Source organism: Lissotriton helveticus, chromosome 4_1 (genome assembly GCF_964261635.1).
Source record: "Lissotriton helveticus chromosome 4_1, aLisHel1.1, whole genome shotgun sequence".
Classification (NCBI taxonomy): Eukaryota; Metazoa; Chordata; class Amphibia; order Caudata; family Salamandridae; genus Lissotriton; species Lissotriton helveticus.
In genome coordinates this window covers 508018397-508038968 of record NC_136063.1, presented here as the reverse complement: position 1 = coordinate 508038968, position 20572 = coordinate 508018397, and the positions used below count along the sequence as shown (strand labels likewise).

General features: G+C 47.5%; 1 protein-coding gene across 6 annotated transcripts in view; it reads right to left on the bottom strand.

Annotated features, from left to right (window-relative positions):
• Positions 1-1689: 1689 nt before the first annotated feature.
• SNX16 (sorting nexin 16) overlaps positions 1690-20572 on the bottom strand; it is a 249202-nt gene continuing 230319 nt past the window's right edge. For all 6 annotated transcript variants that reach the window (XM_078687097.1, XM_078687099.1, XM_078687101.1 and 3 more), the window contains one exon: positions 1690-3307. In XM_078687097.1, the coding sequence (XP_078543223.1) occupies positions 3202-3307 (106 nt within the window). In that variant the 3' untranslated portion in view covers positions 1690-3201. The remainder of the gene's footprint in view (positions 3308-20572) is intronic.

Genomic DNA, 20572 nt, shown 5'->3' with positions numbered 1-20572 from the left:
AGGCTCATAATGTGTATGCTATTTCCTCTCCAGCCTACGACACATTTGCTTCTGAAGTCTCAGACTGTCATCAAACCATGGCTCGGAAGGGGTGGAGCTTTTATTGGTTGTGCTTTTAAATGGTGCTAAAGTATTTTTGTATAGCTCTGTATACTATGGGTACGTGCAGACCATCATTGAAAAAAATAAACTGACCTGTTGAAGCAATCATGAATGATCAAAAATTAAACGTCTGCAAAGATGTCAAAGAAAATTTTTGGGTGAGAAAATCAAACTAAGAATTAAAAAAAAAAAAACAGCAACATTGTGCTCTCATGTGGACTATATCAATACTCACTTGTGCTGGAGCTCAGAGACGCCATCTGTTCCAAAGCGGTTTTAACGTATGTGCACTGGTGCTTCTATTGATAAAGCCAGAGCTCTGAAGCAGAGTGCAAAAAGCCGACTGAACTGGCACCATTGTGCAGGGGTGGTCCTTATATGCGGCTCTGTTTATCAGTTGCAATGTAATTAAGTCAAAAAGCACATGGGAGCACTGCTGTTTAAATGTTTCGGGATCTAGACTGGTGCCTTGGGATATTCTAATGAAGTGGAATCTGTGGTTAGAAGTTTAAGTAAAAGCACAGGTTCTGCAAAAATCTTGAGTATGAGCATTTTCATTACGTTCAGCTCCTGAGATGACATCGCCCCCACTCAACGCTCACTACACAGGCTTCCTTGTGCAGGAATGGGGTCAATTTAAAAGTCTCAAACAAAAGCACCAGGCTTTAGGAAAAGACTCCAGTTTACCCAAAAAGCATAGTATCACCTCATTTCATACCTTCAGGACCTTATGTCCAAACATAAACAGCTACTAGAGCCGTTCAATGTTACACTGCCAGGTCATGAGATCCAAGTTTTTCCGTCACAGTTGTACAACTAGAACAGATGCATTTGACTGTTTTTCAAAAGGAGGTTTCCGGGAATTTTATACACTATATAAACGACAGTTAAAGATCAGAATTATTAGCTTCCACTTGAAGAGCGATCACAAATGAGGACATTATGAGGCATACATAAGAGACTCCAAGTCTAAACTTCTGCACATCTTTCTAAATTCTTACTGACGCATCGTCCAACCAATAATTTGAGGAGGATATTCCAGAACTTATTGGTCATCTACCCACCTAGATAATATAGCTTTGGTGAATGTTTGCATGTTCAGAATGCGCCCTCTGGAACCAACTACCTGCAGAACCAGATTCAGAGGTGGTAATTTGCCATTCCAGGCAAATCAAGACACAATATTTCTGCTCTGTCTTTGCCTAGTTTTGTGACCTACTTTCCTTTGTCTTTGACCCTCTGAATTTTGAACAGTCCCTCTATACCTGTAGGATTATAGGAATACAGCGGATCCAATAAACCCAAGACTTTAGTAGCTTAGAATATATGGCAGCTTAATTAAGCTGTGTCCGTCCTTTACAAACACACTTAATAGATGTGCTTTGAAATATTTTTTATATTAGTAATTGTTTCATAAGAAAGGACAGTTTATCTTTCCACGCTCAAGTACCATTGTGAACTTTGACAGTAAAACGAAACAGAAAATATTAGCATTTGCCAGCATAAATAAATGTATTTCCAAATTTAGCAATACATTTTTACAGTAGTGTATTGAAAGTGCGCATTAACAATGAAAAAACATGCAGATACTACTTTCTTTTTTTATTGGTTGGTGCACAATTTCTTAGAAAGTCCATATTATATAGACTTGTAGCTTTATAAGAATTATTACAGCATCAAAAAATGGGTGGCACAAACGAACTAAAAATGGAAAACCGACATATTAAAAGTCTGCCCAATGTAAAAGTAGATAGAAATAAGGCACTTTTAATTATGTAGCACAACGCTGCAACAAAATGCATTAAAGCAATTCTGTGAAGTTGTTCTACAGTGGCAGACCTTTCAACTCGGAGCAAGTAAAATACAAAAGGCACTACACATAAACCCCTGCCCTCAAAACACAAAAGGCCAATTAAACTTGGCACATATACATCTCTTGATTATTCATAAAGTGCATCACTTGATCAATGTGAAAAAATACAGAACAGACCATTGCTCCAAATCTACAATTCACACAGATAAAACACAATGCAACTAACCTCAACCTAGTTAAAAATGAGCTCTCAAATCAAATGTGGTTTTTGTTTTTTTCTGCTTGAAACGGTTGATAAATCTGAACAAAGTGCCTATGTCAAGATGAAGATTATACTTTTTTTTTGCATAAAGCCTATAACTGAGATCAAATATGTACTGTCATGGCTGAGTTATTAATTGAGCAGTCAAAAATTCCAATCAGTGGCTGATCATGTGTAAATCCACTGGTAAAGGCTTGGAAACTATTTGACGGCCTATGAAGCTAAATCGTATTGTTACAGATGTGTTGGCAATAAAATGTGTTAATTTTTGGCAAACAAAATGTGCTAAAGGAAGTGGACTCCGGTGCATATTCCTACAATGTTGAAAGTGATTTTTCAAAGCTTTTGAAATATAAATTTGGCATAAAGGATATAGTATAGCAATGTATGGGCTAGGGCAACCAAATGCATGTAAAAACATACTCATTCTTGCGCCAGTTGCAACCATCTTTTACACTGACAAATGTATAATCATGTTCACAACTCTTTACCAGATATCTAAAGAAATGAGGGGTGTAACTAGATCGAAAGCGTGCACCTCACACAGGAATTACATATATTTTGGATCTGATAATATGGGGTGGGATTAGCTCAGACTATTTGACTTTTTTTCGTAATGTCAGATAGAATCAATGCAATGATCACCCAAAAAGCAAAACAATCATTTATATACAAGAAATTCAGACTAGTAGGGAGTGACACATTTCATGATGTCCACTGCTGAAAGATTACGTAAGTATTGTTGCCGTTATATACTGGCGATCCACAACAATAATCAGGTATGCACAGGTACATATAAATATATATATATGGCTTGTACTAAAATCTAGCTTCACTAGATCTTGTAATTTAATAAACTATGCGCCAGGACATAAATTATAAATTACTAATAAGCGAAAATACATATTCCTCATGACCAGTATGTAGATAATTTTTTCTGTAAACTTTAAAATGTGTGCAGCCCGGTTTTCCAGAGGGTCCTTAAAGACAATGTGTGAAACGAACAGCCGGTGGGATGCTGAGGTTAGTGTTCTTTATCTGGATCTGCCACTTCTGCTACTTCAACCTCGGGTGCAGTATTTTCCACTATGGAGCCACTCCAGAACGCCTTATGATTCTCCTGGGTAGTGCTGCAAGAGAAGATTTCAAATGTTCACCATCTCAGTTCTTACTCAAGAAACCTTATATGTTTACCATATCAACCCCAATGTTGCTGGATCATGAGGTTTAGGGATAAGAATTGCGATGTTCTAAACTAGGATTTCATTTTAGAGATAGTACCAACTGGAAGAAAAAGAATTCTAGAAATGTGCTTAACGCATTCCAAATAACTTTATAAAGAAGGGTTGTATGAAGATCTTCGGGACAAGCACCCGACCAGCGAAGGAAAAAAAAAACACTGTCTTCCCAAAGTGTTGGGATGCCTCTATAAATGTCTTTGTATTAGCAAGTATGGCTCAAAAGTATTTTATTGTTTTACAAAAACAACATTACAGAGGGTCCTGTAAAGCATGCCCCGCTTATGCAGTATCACGAGGTAAAAGTACAACATTAAACATTACAAATCCCTTCCCTTCCCTCCCCTGGTAGCACTCACACCACACTAGTAAATCTATCCTACATGGTGTATCTATTGCTCATTCCCAAGCTGCCCTCCCCTTCCATGTGTCGTGTCTTCAGTATCAGTCAAACGCAGTACACGGAAGTACCTGGGACACGTCAATTCATACAATTCAGTATAGAATAGGGCAATGTATTGGCTCCTTAGGTCTCGAAAAGTGTCTGATTGAGAGGTTATCACTAAGAAGCTCCATTCCCAATATGCGCCAAAACTTGTGTAACCAAGCTGTGTACATAGGAAGCGTCACAGAACTCCCCATGGAGAAAAAGAGCCTGAGGCACCACGCCTAATGCTGGGCCAATGTGTTGTCCCCTATACGATTTGAGTGTAAAAGTCAGCGGGTTGGGGAGACCTAGGATAATGAAAGCTTGGTAGCTGTGTGTCAAGGTACATTTGTCAATGTAAGCCAATGCTGCCTCCCAGTAAAGCATGAGCTTTGGACAATCCCAGGGAAGATGAAGCAATGTCTCAGGCGCCCGGATCCTCTCCAGCACTCTGCACTGCGGCTGGTATCCCCCCGATGGAAACAAACAAGAGTTAGGTAACAGTAAGTTGCAATCTTAACTGCGGCCTCTACGCCTGCGGTTTTATGCGCTGTGGGTCTCACCCTATAATATAGCTCACCCCACTCCATGCGTGCCAGTGTCCACCCCAGTTTGTGTTCCTATTGTTTCTCCCCCAGAGTTTTTGTCTTTGGCAGGCGTATAATTTAGCAAAACATAGTTCAGCGAGGAGGCATCTGTCGGTGTCCTTAGAGAACAACCACTTCTAAAAAGAAGTGAGCAGGCCCTTACCGGTTACGTATGCTTGGCTGGGTGACCAGTGTCTAATTTGCATGTAGCGTAGGCGTTCAGTTTCGGCAAGCCCATAGACTGCCTTAAATTGGTCAAAAGAAAGGGGCCCCTCAGCATTAAACAGGGGGCCCACTGGTCGGCAGCCAGCCACCTGCCAGGGCGCAAATGCAGCGGGATGACGTACAGGGCTAAACACTAGGTTGCTGAACATTGCCGTCAACGGCGATGGAAAGGAAGTCAGCACACTGCGGGTAGCCACTTGGTCCCGCAATCCTAATTTGTCTCTGAAAATGGGGGGAGGAGTATAAGCCCCACGCCCACTGTCATTTGCGCAAGAAGGGGACTTTTCAGAGATGGTCAATTGCTACAGCCCTGTCCATGAAACACCAATGCTTCTCAGATTCCGAACGACTCCACTTAACAGCGCCCGACATCGCCATCGCCATCCCGGACGGCTACAAGATCATCCGGAGGGACCGCGTCAACCAGACAGGAGGAGGCATCGCCATCATCCACAGGAACACCATCCGCATCACGACCGACACCGACGATACCCTCGCACCCACCGAACACCTGCACTTCCAGATCCACGTCAACCCCAAGACCACCCTCAGAGGCACCCTCATCTACAGACCCCCGGGACCACGCACACAATTCAGCGAAGACATCGCCGACTTCATCAGCCCACACGCCCTCCCCTCCGCCGACTACATCCTCCTCGGGGACCTCAACTTCCACCTGGAGAACAACAACGACCGCAACACCATCACCCTGCTGGACAACGTCGCCAACCTCGGACTCAAGCAGCTGGTCAACACCCCCACCCACTACGCTGGACACACGCTCGACCCGGTCTTCTCTTCCACCAAGGACATCGCCTTCAGCCACGCCACGGGACTCCACTGGACGGACCACAGCTGCGTCCACTTCAGCTTCAGAAGGACCACGTTCCACCATCACCAGCAACAGGTCCCCCGCAGAAGCTGGAACAAGATCACTGCAGACCAGCTCGCTACCTCCCTGAGCAAGAACCCTCCCACCAGCACAACAAACCCCAGCCAAGCGGCCACCAACCTCACGAAATGGATCAGCGACTGCGCAGACGACCTCGCCCCTCTGAAGACCCTGCCCAGCAGACCCGGCAGCAAGAAAGCCCCATGGTTTAACGACGAACTCAAGAGCTCCAAGAAGAACTGCAGAGCACTTGAGAAAACCTGGCGCAGAAACCCAACACCAGACAACATGACTGCCCTCAAGCTCGCCACCCGAAAACACCACCAACTGATCCACACCACCAAGAAAACCGCATTCAAGGAACGACTGGACAACAACGCAGACAACAGCAAGGAACTCTTCAACATCGTGAAAGAGCTCTCCAACCCCAACGCCGGAAACAACGACATCAACCCTTCACAAGACCTCTGCAACTCCCTCGCCTCCTACTTCCACAACAAGATCGCGGACATACACAACAGCTTCAGCACTCAACCGGCGCACGCCACGACCGACTCACCGCCCCCCACAACCACCCTCCACGCCTGGACCCCGATCAGCACCAAAGACACCGTCCACATGATGAACTCCATCCACTCCGGATCTCCGACAGACCCCTGCCCTCACCACGTCTTCAACAAGGCCGACGCTGTCATCGCACCCCACCTGCGGGACATCATCAACACCTCCTTCGACACCGCGACCTTCCCGGAGAGCTGGAAGCACGCCGAACTCAGCGCTCTACTCAAGAAACCATCAGCCGACCCCACCGACCTCAAGAACTACCGCCCCATCTCGCTGCTCCCGTTTCCGGCAAAAGTCATCGAGAAGACCGTCAACAAGCAACTGGCCGCCTTCCTCGAGACGAACGGTTCCCTCGACCTCTCGCAGTCTGGCTTCCGGGCCAACCACAGCACCGAGACCACCCTGATCGCAGCTACCGATGACATCCGAACCCTGCTCGACAACGGAGAAACAGCGGCCCTCATCCTCCTGGACCTCTCCGCGGCCTTCGACACGGTCTGCCACCGTACCCTAGTACAGCGCCTCAGCAACGTCGGAATCCAGGAGAAGGCACTGGAGTGGATCATCTCCTTCCTTGCCGGAAGGACACAGAGAGTCCGCCTCCCCCCGTTCAGATCAGAGGCCACCGAAGTCATCTGCGGCGTTCCTCAAGGCTCCTCGCTCAGCCCAACACTCTTCAACGTCTACATGAGCCCCCTCGCAGCCATCGCACGCCAGCACAACCTCAACATCATCACCTACGCTGACGACACCCAGCTGATCCTCTCCCTCACCAACGACCCCGCCACCGCCAGAGCCAACCTGCACGAAGGGATGACAGACGTAGCCAAATGGATGTCGAACAGCCGCCTGAAACTGAACTCGGACAAGACGGAAGTCCTCATCCTGGGATCATCACCCTCCGCCTGGGACGACTCCTGGTGGCCCCCCCGCCCTAGGCAGTGCACCCAAACCCACAGACCACGCACGCAACCTGGGCTTCATCCTATACTCCTCCCTCTCCATGACCAGACAAGTCAACGCTGTCTCCTCGTTGTGCTTCAACATCCTGCGCATGCTACGTAAGATCGTCCGATGGATCCCCACCGAGACCAGGAAGACGGTCACCCAGGCCCTCGTCACCAGCCGTCTGGACTACGGCAACTCCCTCTACGCCGGAACCACCGCCAAGCTCCAGAAGAAACTACAGCGGATCCAGAACACCTCAGCACGACTCATCCTGGACATCCCCCGCCGCAGCCACATCTCCGGACACCTGAGAGACCTGCACTGGCTCCCGGTCAACAAAAGAATCACCTTCCGGCTCCTCACCCACGCACACAAAGCCCTACACAACCAAGGCCCAGGATACCTCAACAGCCGCCTCAACTTCTACACTCCCAAACGCCAGCTTCGATCGACCGGCCACGCCCTCGCCACCGTCCACCGCATCCGAAGAGCCACCACAGGAGGAAGGTCCTTCTCCTACCTGGCCGCCAAGACTTGGAACTCCCTTCCGACCCACCTCTGCCTGACCCAGGACCACCTCGCCTTCAGGAAGCAGCTCAAGACCTGGCTGTTCGAGCAGTAGCGGACCCCCCCCCCCCCCCAGCGCCTTGAGACCCTCCGGGTGAGTAGTGCGCTATATAAATGCTTTGATTGAAATGCTTTGATTGATTGAACAAGAAAGTGGAGCTGAGCTGCTTGATAGTCGAGCCGGAGGTTAGGAATCCCCAGACCCCGTTCACTGCTTGGGCTATTGGCCTGTTCACAACTCATACATGGTATCGTACCGTCACACACAAAGCTGTTAAATTCCATTTGCAACACTTGTAGCATACCCGTTGGGGCCGCTGGTGGTATGGCTTTTACAAAAAATGGGCTTGTCATGGCAAGGCGTGGTCATTTTGAGCGCTGCTATTCGTCCAAGCCATGAGAGGCCGAGGTGTTTCTATTGGGCGAGGTTGTAGCATATCTGCTTGAGTACGCTTTAGTAGTTAATGACTATGTTATCCCCCAGTGTTGTGGAAATTTGAGTCCCAGGTAAGATATGGAGGCGTCTGCCCCAAAGTATGCATCTATCAATCAGGTGGGTCATCACCCCAGGGGAATTCAAGAGGTTAAGAGCCTGGGATTTCTGAAGGTTTATGCAAAATCTCACAGCTTCTCCAAATTTCCCCAATTCTTCTACAAAGGCCAGTAGGGACTATATTGGGTCTTCTTAATGCCACCATGACATCATTGGCATAAAGACTGATTGAATGCTCCTCATTCCCAAAATGCACCCCAGTGATGTGTAAATTATCTCACACTCTCTGCACCATCAGTTCCTGACACAGGGTAAATAGCAGGGGCGAAAGCAGACACCCCTATCTAGTCCCCATGTTGATAGGAAAGTGAGCAGGGGCTATGCCATTAACTCACCCGTGGGGCTTCATAGTTACTAAGAGTCAGGCCCGGAATCTATCTCCGATGCCAAAGTGGGCCATTTTCACCTCCAGGTAGTTCCTGTGTACCTAGTCGAATGTTTTTTCAGCATCTATGGCCAGGAACATCATTTCCTTGCATGAGTGCGTAGCCTTGTCCATCAAATCCAAGATATGCTTGGTGTTGTCACCAAGCTGGCGGTGTGGAATGAATCCCAACTGATCGTGATCCACAAGACCCAGCATGATAGGTGCTAATCTTGTTGTGTGCACGCTTGTAAATAGCCGCGCATCCACTTTATAAGTGAGAAGGGCTGATAAGAAATGCACTGCTTCTTGTCAGTCTTAGGTTTGGGAATGACTGTGATTGAAGCCTCTAGCCTTGAATGTGGCAGAGTGCCAGTGTCTGCAAAGGAGTTAAAGAGCTGTGTGAGAATAGGGGCGAGTGTCTGGCAAAACTGCTTGTAGAAGAGGTGTGGGTAGCCCATCTGGGCAAGGGGATTTCTGAAATTTCTATGGCCATCACAACCTTCTCAATATATATAGGCTGCTTGAGCGTGTCTGCCTCTTGAGGCGCAAGTCGGGGTCGAAGGTAATCCTGTGTAGCCACTGGCTAAGTTTTATCCTAGTATAGGGACTTTTCGTTTGTGAATAGCCTCTAGTTCCCTCACCTTCCGCTCAAGCTCCTGTCCTTTCTCAATACAGGCCTTGTTGTTGGCAGCAGAGAGGGTAATCATTTCCCCCCTGCACAACCCCCTCAAGGTTTCCCATATGGTAACAATAGTAGTTCCTGGCTGATCATTCACTTCTAGATAGTTTTTAGGCACCTGAGCGATACGGTTAAGCACCTCTGGGCAGTGTCACAGATGGGAGGTCCGCCTAGGCGGTTGCACCCATATAGTAAGGGGTACAGAGGCATGGTCAGATAACCTCTAGGGTTCTACCTCAACTTCTACAACCGGCACGTCTCTTGTACCTAGAAAGTGGTCTAAGCGGGTGTAATGCTTACGTGCATGCGAGTGGAAAGTATAATTATTGATGTGTGGGTGCAGGCATCGCTACAAGTCACTCAGCTCTATTTCTTGTAACCAGCCCTGGCAGTCTCGAAAGTGTTCCTCTGTATGTCCATAGAACTGTCCGGATTAATGCATGTCACTTCTAATCACCAGATTCAAGTCCCCTCCCATCAATACCATTTGATCCGATGAGGTTAGTACCTCTGAAGTGGCCTGCTCAAGGAATTGTTCAGGATTGTCCTTGAGTGCGTAAATAGAGACCAGAGTAAGGGTTAAGTCGCCTTAGAGTATGCTAGCAGTTGCCCCCTCGATTCTGCAATTTCTACGTCCCACTGTCCTTTTGAAGGGACGCGCTATACGTATAGCAGCCCCAACAGTCTTGGTGGAAGTTGGAGAAGTATTGTTGCGAGAAGTGGTGTGATTTCAGTCTGTCAGTGCCCCACTAGTGAGTGTGTATCCTGGAGGAGACAAATATCCCCCCAGGGCTTTCTAGGTAGGATAAGATTGCCTTGCATTTGACCGGCCTGTTGAGCCCTTCCACATTTAAGGGCACTAACTGCAGCTCAGAGTGCAGATTGATGGTGCGCGTTGTGAAGGGTATGGGTATGTCCGACCAGAGTGAGTTGCCTAAGGTTCTCTCATCTGTGCCCCACTGTGTGAGGAGGAGTTGGCAGAGTCATATCCACGCATCTGTGAGTGTGCAAGTACCCCACCCCAAGAGCCCGTACGAAACCTAACCTGATGACAAAACAAAAACAGTGTTTCTGTGTGTCAGGGGTAACATGATAGACATATCCGTCCAAGTCAACGTCATCATGAGACACGGTCGCCTGACACTCTGCCTAGTAGCAAAGCAATAGTCAATGGTGATGTGGCATGATCAGGGCGGCCCAACCTGAAGAGGTCCAAGTAACCAGCCAGTTTGTCAAGCGCAGCGCCGTCGCTCCATTGTCACGGTGGCAGGATCTGGTCCGTTACCTCACAAAGGGGCCGGATCTTTACTCCACTGGTTGTGGTGGCGCTCCCGGCACCCATCTGGCCTGTGCAGCAACTTCTCAGCATTATTCCCAGAGAGATTCAGGAGGCAACAAGCCTCTGCCAAGGAGGTAAGTTGGTGTAGCTTGTTATTCCAGCAAAACAGGAGGTGAAAAGGATGGTAGCATTTGTATGAAATGTGTTTGCTCCGGAGAAAAGGTAGTAACAGGTTAAAAGTCTTAGTCTCTTGAGAGTCGGTGCCGCCAGATCTTCATATATCATTAGGGAATGACCTCTGAACTGCACAGGTTGTGCGTTACAGGCTTTGTGCAGGATAGACTTAACTGGAAATCATGGCCACAGATGATAATGTCCAACGAATGGGACCCCAATGTCCTTGAGAGACCAACCCTATGCACCCTGTCCAGATGCACCTCTATGGGATCTTGTGCACCTAATATCAGCAGAAAGCGAGCTCTCACATAGGCGGTGATGTCTGAACCTTCCACCTTGCATGACGAAAGTGGATATTATTCCTGCGGGAGCGATTCTCAAGGTACTCCGCTTGGGCTTGTTGGTCTTACAGTCTTATGATCTCCTGTTGCAACATCTCAATCTCCTCATGGGTTCATGGTTCTTGAGGGTGGACACCCTGTTGCCTACATCCGCCAGATCCCGTCTGACCTACTTGATGTCCTGGCTCAGTTCTTTCTTTACTGCTCGAATGTCCTTACTCAGAAAGGCAAAGAGCTTCCAAAAAGTATCTTGTTGCTGTTAGGCAAGCGCCGTGATATTGAGGCTGCTGCTGATTAATTTTATGCTGCTGACTAGCGCGAGCACAGCGCTTTTTTAATGCGAAAATAATTAATTAATTTTAACTTACTTTGTGGATTCCGCTTGTCGCTGGGGTTGTGTTAGGACATACCGGCACTTAATAGGAGATCACACCGCTGTTGAGCGGGTCTTTAGCTGCTTCTTTGGGGCGGGAGCCATCTTGGGGGAGGTAGTGCCGCTTTGGGACGCCATTGTGGTTGACAGCCTAGTTGCTGCCTTGCGAAGGCGCACGCTGGAGGCTACTTAAGCTGACTAGTTCAGGGCTTCTCCCTGTTAGGCAAGCGCCGTGATATTGAGGCTGCTGCTGATTAATTTTATGCTGCTGACTAGCGCGAGCACAGCGCTTTTTTAATGCGAAAATAATTAATAAATTTTAACTTACTTTGTGGATTCCGCTTGTCGCTGGGGTTGTGTTAGGACATACCCGCACTTAATAGGAGATCACACCGCTGTTGAGCGGGTCTTTAGCTGCTTCTTTGGGGCGGGAGCCATCTTGGGGGAGGTAGTGCCGCTTTGGGACGCCATTGTGGTTGACAGCCTAGTTGCTGCCTTGCGAAGGCGCACGCTGGAGGCTACTTAAGCTGACTAGTTCAGGGCTTCTCCCTGTTAGGCAAGCGCCGTGATATTGAGGCTGCTGCTGATTAATTTTATGCTGCTGACTAGCGCGAGCACAGCGCTTTTTTAATGCGAAAATAATTAATTAATTTTAACTTACTTTGTGGATTCCGCTTGTCGCTGGGGTTGTGTTAGGACATACCCGCACTTAATAGGAGATCACACCGCTGTTGAGCGGGTCTTTAGCTGCTTCTTTGGGGCGGGAGCCATCTTGGGGGAGGTAGTGCCGCTTTGGGACGCCATTGTGGTTGACAGCCTAGTTGCTGCCTTGCGAAGGCGCACGCTGGAGGCTACTTAATCCTGCCCTCATGCACGCACGCAGCGTATGCGCGCAGCGTGGGCGCGCCGGAGGCTCGCCAGAGGCAAGCCCATCTGTGCCCATCTGTGACCTGCCGGGACCCGGGGCCATGACCCCTGGTCCACATCTGATATATACTAGAGGTGAGTTGGAGTCTCTGCACTTTGGAAATACTGCTATCAGCCCAGAATGCGCTGCCTTACTCGTTCGTGAGGGGCTCCTTAGGGTCCCTACCTCTCATGCTAGTCGGAAGGATCTGGGCAAGGTCCAAAGCTTACGCTATGGCCTACTTAATACACGTTCCTTGCAACGACATAATTTAGAGGTTTTTACACTTTTAGAAGGCGGTGAATTACACCTCCTAGGACTAACCGAAACATGGCTAGAGGATTCCTCTACGCCGGATCTCGTTGCCTCCCTGCCACCCGACTTTTCGGCACTTTTCTATAATAGAACTGGAGCGAAGAGGGGGGGAGGTGTTGCCCTCCTTTATAACTCACGCCTGTTGGTCGAAAGGTTTTTGACGGAAAATCTAGGGGGGGCTGAAGTGATGGGTGTTAAGATGAATCTAGGGACTGACTGTCTGGCTATCTTGCTAGTCTACCGTCCTCCGTGGACTTCACCTGAATTCCCCGATTTGTTTACAAGACTGGCCCAGGACATTCGCTCAGGATATGATAAGGTAGTGATTATGGGTGATCTTAACTACCATTGGGAGAAGGTCCCGAAAGACGGCCAGGCGTTACAGATCGAGGAGGCGCTAACTTCACTGGATCTGGTCCAACTTGTAAGGGGTCCAACCCATTCCAAGGGACATACCCTGCACCTGGTGTGGTCAACAGTTCCCGATCAGGACATGGCAACGGCCCAGCCATGTGTATGGTCCGATCACCATTTGGTAAAAGGTAAGATATTGGTGGACAGACAGAGAACAACAACCAAGGGAGGGTGGAAGGCAGTCAGGAAGTGGAACAAAATTGATGGTGATAAAATGATACATCTCCTCCGCACCAATCCCCTTTCCAACAATTGCCCCCATAACCCAGAGGCTCTTTGTGAGGTACTCATGGATAAACTCCGGAAGGCCATGGATAAAGTAGCGCCGATCTGTAGGGTGAACCTAGTGGATAGAAAACGAGGTGCCCCATGGTATAATGATTCACTTAGAGCAAAGAAACGTGGGCTACGTAAGCTGGAAAGAATATGGCGCAAAAATTATAGTCCTGATTCTCGGAGCAGCTACACACTGGCTCTCGCGAGCTACAAGCAGGCTATTATAGCCAGGAAGTCCGAGTTCTATGAGGAGAGGATCTCTACAGCTACGAATCCTCAGAAAGAAGTCTTCCGAGTCCTTACGGAGCTCAGGAAGAATAAGGAACAGTCTCCCGACTTTAGCCAGGAGGATTGCCAGAAATTCCAGGATTTTTTCACCAACAAAATCACTGACTTGGTTACTGAAATTGTGGCAACCCCGCAAATTGACTGTCCACCTGTGGCCATTCCAGCTAGATTGCCAGTTACAACTGTGCTCTCCACTCTACCCTTGATTACAAAGGATAGTTTGGTCCCTCTCTTGGGGCGGGTCAAGTCGGGCTCCAGGTTGGATCCTTGTCCACCTGAAGTGTTTAACCTCGCGCTCCCTGGTATAGAGGAAGATGTGCTGAGTCTTTTGAACCTTTCCTTACAAATTGGACAAGTGCCCTCCTCTTTTAAGGAAGCCCGTTTGATTCCTTTGCTAAAAAAAACGGGGGCGGATGCGAAATGTCTGAAAAATTTCAGACCAATTTCCCAGTTACCGTTCCTGGCGAAGGTACTGGAGCAGCACGTCCTCACTACGCTATCGGAACACCTGGAAAGCAATATGCTGCTAGAGCCGAACCAAGCAGGCTTCCGTGCTAACCATAGCACGGAGCTGGTGATGTTGTCAATCGTAGATGAGCTTAGGAACAGAGCAGACAAGAAAATCCCGGGGGCCCTGGTGCTGCTGGACCTCTCCGCGGCATTTGATACCGTGTGTCATGATCAACTTTTGTCGCGGATGAGGGATTTCGGCATTCAGGGCTCAGCATTGGCATGGTTCACCTCCTTCCTTCAAGGGAGAATGCAGAGAGTGCAATTAGGTGACATGCTTTCCACCGCAACCTCGATCACGTGCGGAGTTCCACAGGGGTCTGCTCTGTCTCCCCTAATGTTCAATTTATACCTGCAGCCTTTGATTCTAATGCTTAATCAAATGGACTGTCAGGTATACAACTACGCTGATGACACTCAGATTATCATCCAATTGGATGATAGCCAGAATGCTTTTGTTAGATGGCAAAACATTCTGAGAAGCACTGCTAACTGGATGTCCAGTAACTCCCTAAAAATCAACCCGGACAAAACCGAGGTGTTGCCAATTACTATCGCGGGCAACCCTTGGTGCGATCGTTTCTGGCCTGGGGAGCTGGGCGTGCCCCCGGAACCGGCAGAGGTGGTCAAGAGCCTGGGCATCCAGGTGGACAGTAAGCTGTCCATGAAAAAACAAGTCATAGCTGTGGTGGGCAGTTGCATTGGCCTTCTCCGACAACTCAGGAAAGTTTCCTCGCTGCTCTCTTTTTCTACACTAAGGAGTGCGGTTTCTGCAATGATTCTAGCCAGGTTGGACTATGGCAATTCGTTGTACATAGGACTTCCACAGAGTCTTTTAAACAGAATGCAGACGGTTATGAATGATGCCGCTAGGCTCATTTTTAAGAAACCGAGGAACACTAGGGCATCCCCTCTCCTGCGGGAACTTCATTGGTTGCCAGTTAGGCAGAGGTCGATGTTCAAGGGGCTTTGCATTGTCCATAAAGCTCTCTATGGGAGGGCACCCACCTATTTGAAATCACGCTTGGCCCTCTATAAACCCGGGAGGGTGCTCAGATCGGCTGACTCCATCTATCTTGTTCAACCGCGCTGCAGACTGACCACGGTGGGTGGCCGTGCTTTTTCACATACTCTGACAGCCATGTGGAACAAACTACCGCTGGAACTCCGTAATGAGACAAACTTAATGCCCTTTCGTAAGAAATTAAAAACTGTGCTTTTCCAGCAAGCGTGGGACCGCCGCTAATCGGAATCTGATGCATCCTCTTTATTGTCTAGCTGATCCTAACAAAGCGCTTAGAGACCTCTGGGTTATAGTGCGCTATATAAATCACAATAAATAAATAAATAAATGGGGTCTCTCTGTTGCACCCCTCAGCCCTGCTGTATGTCACAGTGTCTGCAAGCTCTCCACCACGGAGGTTCCAGGCGAGCATGTGTGCATCTGCTTAAGAGAGCACCCCTTCTTGCTCCTGGCTGTGGATATACTGACAGTCAGTGAGGGGCCCGCAGGGAGGGCACAGTCTAGTTGCCACCAGTGATGCCCCAAGCTTTGAGCCTTATTTATGTGCCCCACTGGAGGAGCCTTCAGTGCTTATGCGTTTCAAGAGCCACAGGTAGAGGGTATGACCAAGGGAGCAAGGCAAGTGTGCGGGAGATGTTATTGAAGGGCAAGTCCCTGGATCTCCCGGGGCTACACCCACCCTGTTAGGTGCTTAACAGGAAGTCTTACTCCTCGCCTGGCTGCAACCACTGCCACCCGTAGCCCACCACCAAGGGTCCCCCACTGGCCAAGCAGCTGCAGGCAGTGTGGGATTGGTCTAATTTTGGTGCAGGTATCTGGGTCTCTACCCCGCACAGTGCAACTGCTTCAGCCTGTCGGGGTAGCTCATGCCTCCTTCCATTCCCTCGCTGCGGCCCCCGTGGTTCGATACCCGGGGCACCGCCGTAAATACTCAATGTGGTGGTGGTTGGAGGAGCAAGTGCGTCCTACCGATTCACCATCTTGGCCACAACCTCTGTGTAAGCAATTATGATGCTGATAAAGTTCTACCCTTCTTTTATAGGGGTGCCAGTCTGGCCTGAAAAGGAAGTGTTGCTGATAGATGAGAACATTTTAGATGGATGGGTCTAAAATGATCTTCTTACACATGAAATGGCTTGAGTTAGGTTCAAAATTGTGTTTTTTCTTTTAAACCAACATAGGAAATGTTAGACTTCCCGCTTTGCTTTTAAGCATGTGCTGTGCAAGAAGAGGAGCTTCTGACGACCTTTGCACAGCAATACCTTACAATATAAATGTTTGTGAGACCATAGTTTTAAGCATTTTTATTAGTTTTTACATCTTGCAGGGAACGTTAGAAATATAAAAGTGTGACTCACACCTTAAATGCTGGTTGATCATTTCTTGCATTTTAAATACAGTTCACAATCCATCTCAATTATTATTTGGACAGTACCTTGCTTAGAAAAAATAGAAATATAACCCGTAAAACAAAAAGCAGAAATATAAACAGTAACTACAGGAAGATCTCTGTCAGCACGGTGTCTAATTTGCTGATTTGTTACATCATTCAAATTACATAAGTGTTCGATGCTGCTGGTCTATGCCGGGGGTTGATGAGCTCTTACGAAATATGCATTACAAGTTGCTGATTATGCTTTGGCACAATAGGGGGAAGAAAAGGGGCTGGGAAGGACCAATCTGATGATTTATCTATATGTTGCCAACAAAGTAATGATATTACTCCAAAACCATAGGACAACCCCAAATGTACTTTTGAATTTTAAGTTATGCTCACACTTGTTTGCAAATTTAGGTTTCCATTGTCCTACTCTAGCTGCTTGCCTGGGGAACAGCGTTTACTACGCAACTTTTACAACGCTGTGCCTTTACGACGCAACTTTTACAACGCAAGTCGTTACAACGACTTGCGCTGGGGGGCGCTCCAGGATAGGGAATAGTTTAATTTACTATCCAACTCCTTCCCTACTATCCACGGGGACTGGAGTTGGAATAGTAAATTAAACTATTCACTATCCAGCGCCCCCCAACGCAAGTCGTTGTAACGACTTGCGTTGTAAAAGTTGGGTCGTAAAGGCATGCGTTGTAAATGCATGAATAGTAACGACATACATCCGCTCGCCTCTTCAAGCCTTTCCTCTACCCATCGTGTGTAAATTACTTCCTGTCCCTGCCTCTACAATTATCCAGCTTCTGCGTTTCGCCTTCCATTTCAGGATAGTATTGTATTGCTCTGACCCACTGAGTCAGCCTGAGACCTTGGGTGGATTTCCCGGAAGTGGTAATACCTCACACTGCCAATTAGAGAGACAAATCAACCTGTTGCCCACTTTCCTCTTGATTGGAAGAGTTAAAAGCCCCCACGAGCACTGGGGTTTCAGCAGACCCAGTTTTAACTGTCGTCTTCTATACTACACTATTCACTTCTTTACACTAATCCAATATTTTGGGCCAAGTCAGATGGAAGAAACCCGCCTTTTCCTCCCCGCACCGGGGACATTCGCATTGATTAGTTTGGTTCATTAAGGCTAGTCTCTTGGGAGTAAGGTATACTGTGTAGTATGTTACACTGTTGTAAATTAAATTGTGCATTCCTAGACACTAGTGCTAGGTATTTCAGTGCAGCAATACAGTCTGGGTCTGATGGGTCTTGGCGGAGGTTGCAGGCCCACTTATACCTTGTATAGCTGCATGATTGCTCGTTCCCATTTAATCTATGCTATGAAAATGGACCCATAAAGGGGAAAGACATTACCCCCCCTGTCCGCAACTGGAAGAATTTGCTAGCCAGCCCCAATCTGCTGGATCTAGCGGAATCTTCTAAACCCACCCTCACAAATGACCCAGACACGGACAATGACCTGTTTAACATTTGGATGCTATTAATAGCAAACACGCTAGCACCGTGGAAGAAGGGCAAGAACGCAAAACGTAAGTCAGCTCCCTGGTTTACACCCCAATTAAAAACCATGAAAGATAAGTGCAGGAACCTAGAGAAAATATGGAGAAAGCACTACAAAACAGAAGACCTGAAATCTTTTAGACTAGGACTAAATTCCTACCACCTACAAATAAGGGTGGAAAAAAAGAAGCACTATACGCACCTTATTGAAAGGGCAGATGACAACCAAAAGTCTATTTTTACAATAGTCAAATCTTTTACGCACCCAGCTAGCCTTGACTCTGAAATTCCCCCTTCACAGGAACTATGTAATGATATTGAAGATTACTTTGAAAACAAAATCAGTAAGCTAAAAAACAATTTTACTGACTGTATAGCTCAAGACCCCCTAGCCCAAAACCCAGGTCCTAGAGTAGAACTCAAATGGTTCAAAGAAATTAGCTTAGACGAATCAAAGAAGGCTATCTTATGCAAATCAGGGTCCCCTTTCGATCCTTGCCCGCCCAAGATTCTTCACACATTAATTGAGATAGTTAACCCGGTCATAAATCAAATGATTAATTCTACATTTAAAACTGCAAAAATCCCTGACCTTTGGAAAACAGCCGCGGTCAAACCTCTCCAGAAAAAGAAACTATAAGACCCCACCATACTTTCCAACCTAAGACCCATCTCCCTTCTCCCATGTCGGAGTAAAATAGCGGAAAAATTGGTGAATACACAGTTAAACGAGTTCCTGGAAAGCTCCAACTACCTTCATCCCAAGCAATCAGGCTTCAGAGCGGAGCATTCAACAGAATCAGCACTGCTCCACACCACAGACACCCTGAAATGGGCTCTAGATCAAGGTAAAGAGGCGGTGCTGATTCTGTTGGATCTCTCCGCGGCCTTTGATACGGTCTCCCACAACATCTTGATAAACAGACTAAAACAAATAGGAATAAATGATAAAGCCCATGAATGGCTTACCGCATTTCTTAGAAACAGGTCGTCACTCTGGGTAGGTACAAATCTACAGGGAAAAAACTGTCCTCAGGGGACCCACAGGGATCCTCTTTGAGTCCGACCCTTTTTAACTTATATATGTCCCCTTTGCTCACACTGATTGACTCTTTCAACATTGAAGCAATCAGCTACGCAGACGACACCCAATTGATTCTGACCCTGGACAAAAATTCTATTGCGGCAGAAGAAAAATTTCATCACTGCCTCACCTCAGTCATGAAATGGATGGAGTCAAACCATCTCAGGTGCAACAGCTCCAAGACAGAGATTATGTTGTTTGGGAAAGCTAACAACTTTAACCCCACCCGGTGGTGGCCCAGTAATTCAGACCCTCCGCCCGCCACAGTGGACACGGCCAAAAATGTAGGTGTTAAATTTGACTCCTCGCTTTCTTTTCACAAACAGGCACTCACAGTCGCAGGTACTTATTTTCAAATTATAAGAATGCTGAGGAAATTCTTTGATCTGCTCCCCCTGCACGCTAGAAAAACTGTTGCAGTGGCCCTGATCTTATCCCGCCTTGATTATGGCAATGGTCTATATGCAGGAACAAAAAAAATGGTGATAAAACGACTACAGGTGATCCAAAATGCCGCCGCAAGGCTGGTACTGGGACTCCCCAAGCGGTCATCCTCGACCGATGCCCTAAAAACCCTCCACTGGCTGCCCATTCACAAAAGGATCTTGTTTAAGATCCTAACCATCACCTATAAGACCACCACTGGAAGTGGGCCACACTATCTGAGAAACCATCTTAGACCTTACATAACAAAACGAACCCTGCGGTCTTCCAATGAGAACTTGCTCACCAACCCCCCACTTTAAAATGAAAACCCGAGGAGGGAAAACCCTGGCCACACTGGGAGCAAAAGCTTGGAATCACCTGCCCACCCAACTAAGACACACCAACAACGAACCCATGTTCAGAAAGCTATTAAAAACTTGGATCTTTAGCACCTCAGATCAGGAAATCTTAGCACTAATCTGATCCTTTTTCAGTCCTCCTCTTTTCGGCACCTCTTCCCTCCCTATCTTTCCTTCGGTCTCTGTCCAATAGCGCCAAGATGCTCCCTGGAGTGAACGCTGCGCTCTATAAAAATCCAGTTCATTCATTCATTGCCTCGTCTTATTATGGTGTGTATTGTGTGGTTTCTACTGGGCTTGGTTAACACAGCAGGCCCCCATCTCACAAGTATGATACTAATAAGCTTATCATAGCACAGAAAGTGACCTGGGAAAACACCATTTATTAACTCCGCAAACGCCCTCAAGGATCCATCTTCAAACATGTCACCCGCTGTGTGAATTTCATATTTATTCCAGAGTGCGGTGCTGCTTATCTTTTGCCCCTTCAGCACTGTCAGCAGTATCCTAGGAGCATACAGAACTGGTTGCATACACGAGCACAGTAACTCGTCTCAGTGCTGTTTAACGGTCTACACTAGTTTATGGAGCAGCCTGAGCGGTCACAAAATCTTGGAACGGATTAATGTCATCACTTCGTGCACTTTCATACCCTCTCAACTGGAGGCTTGTC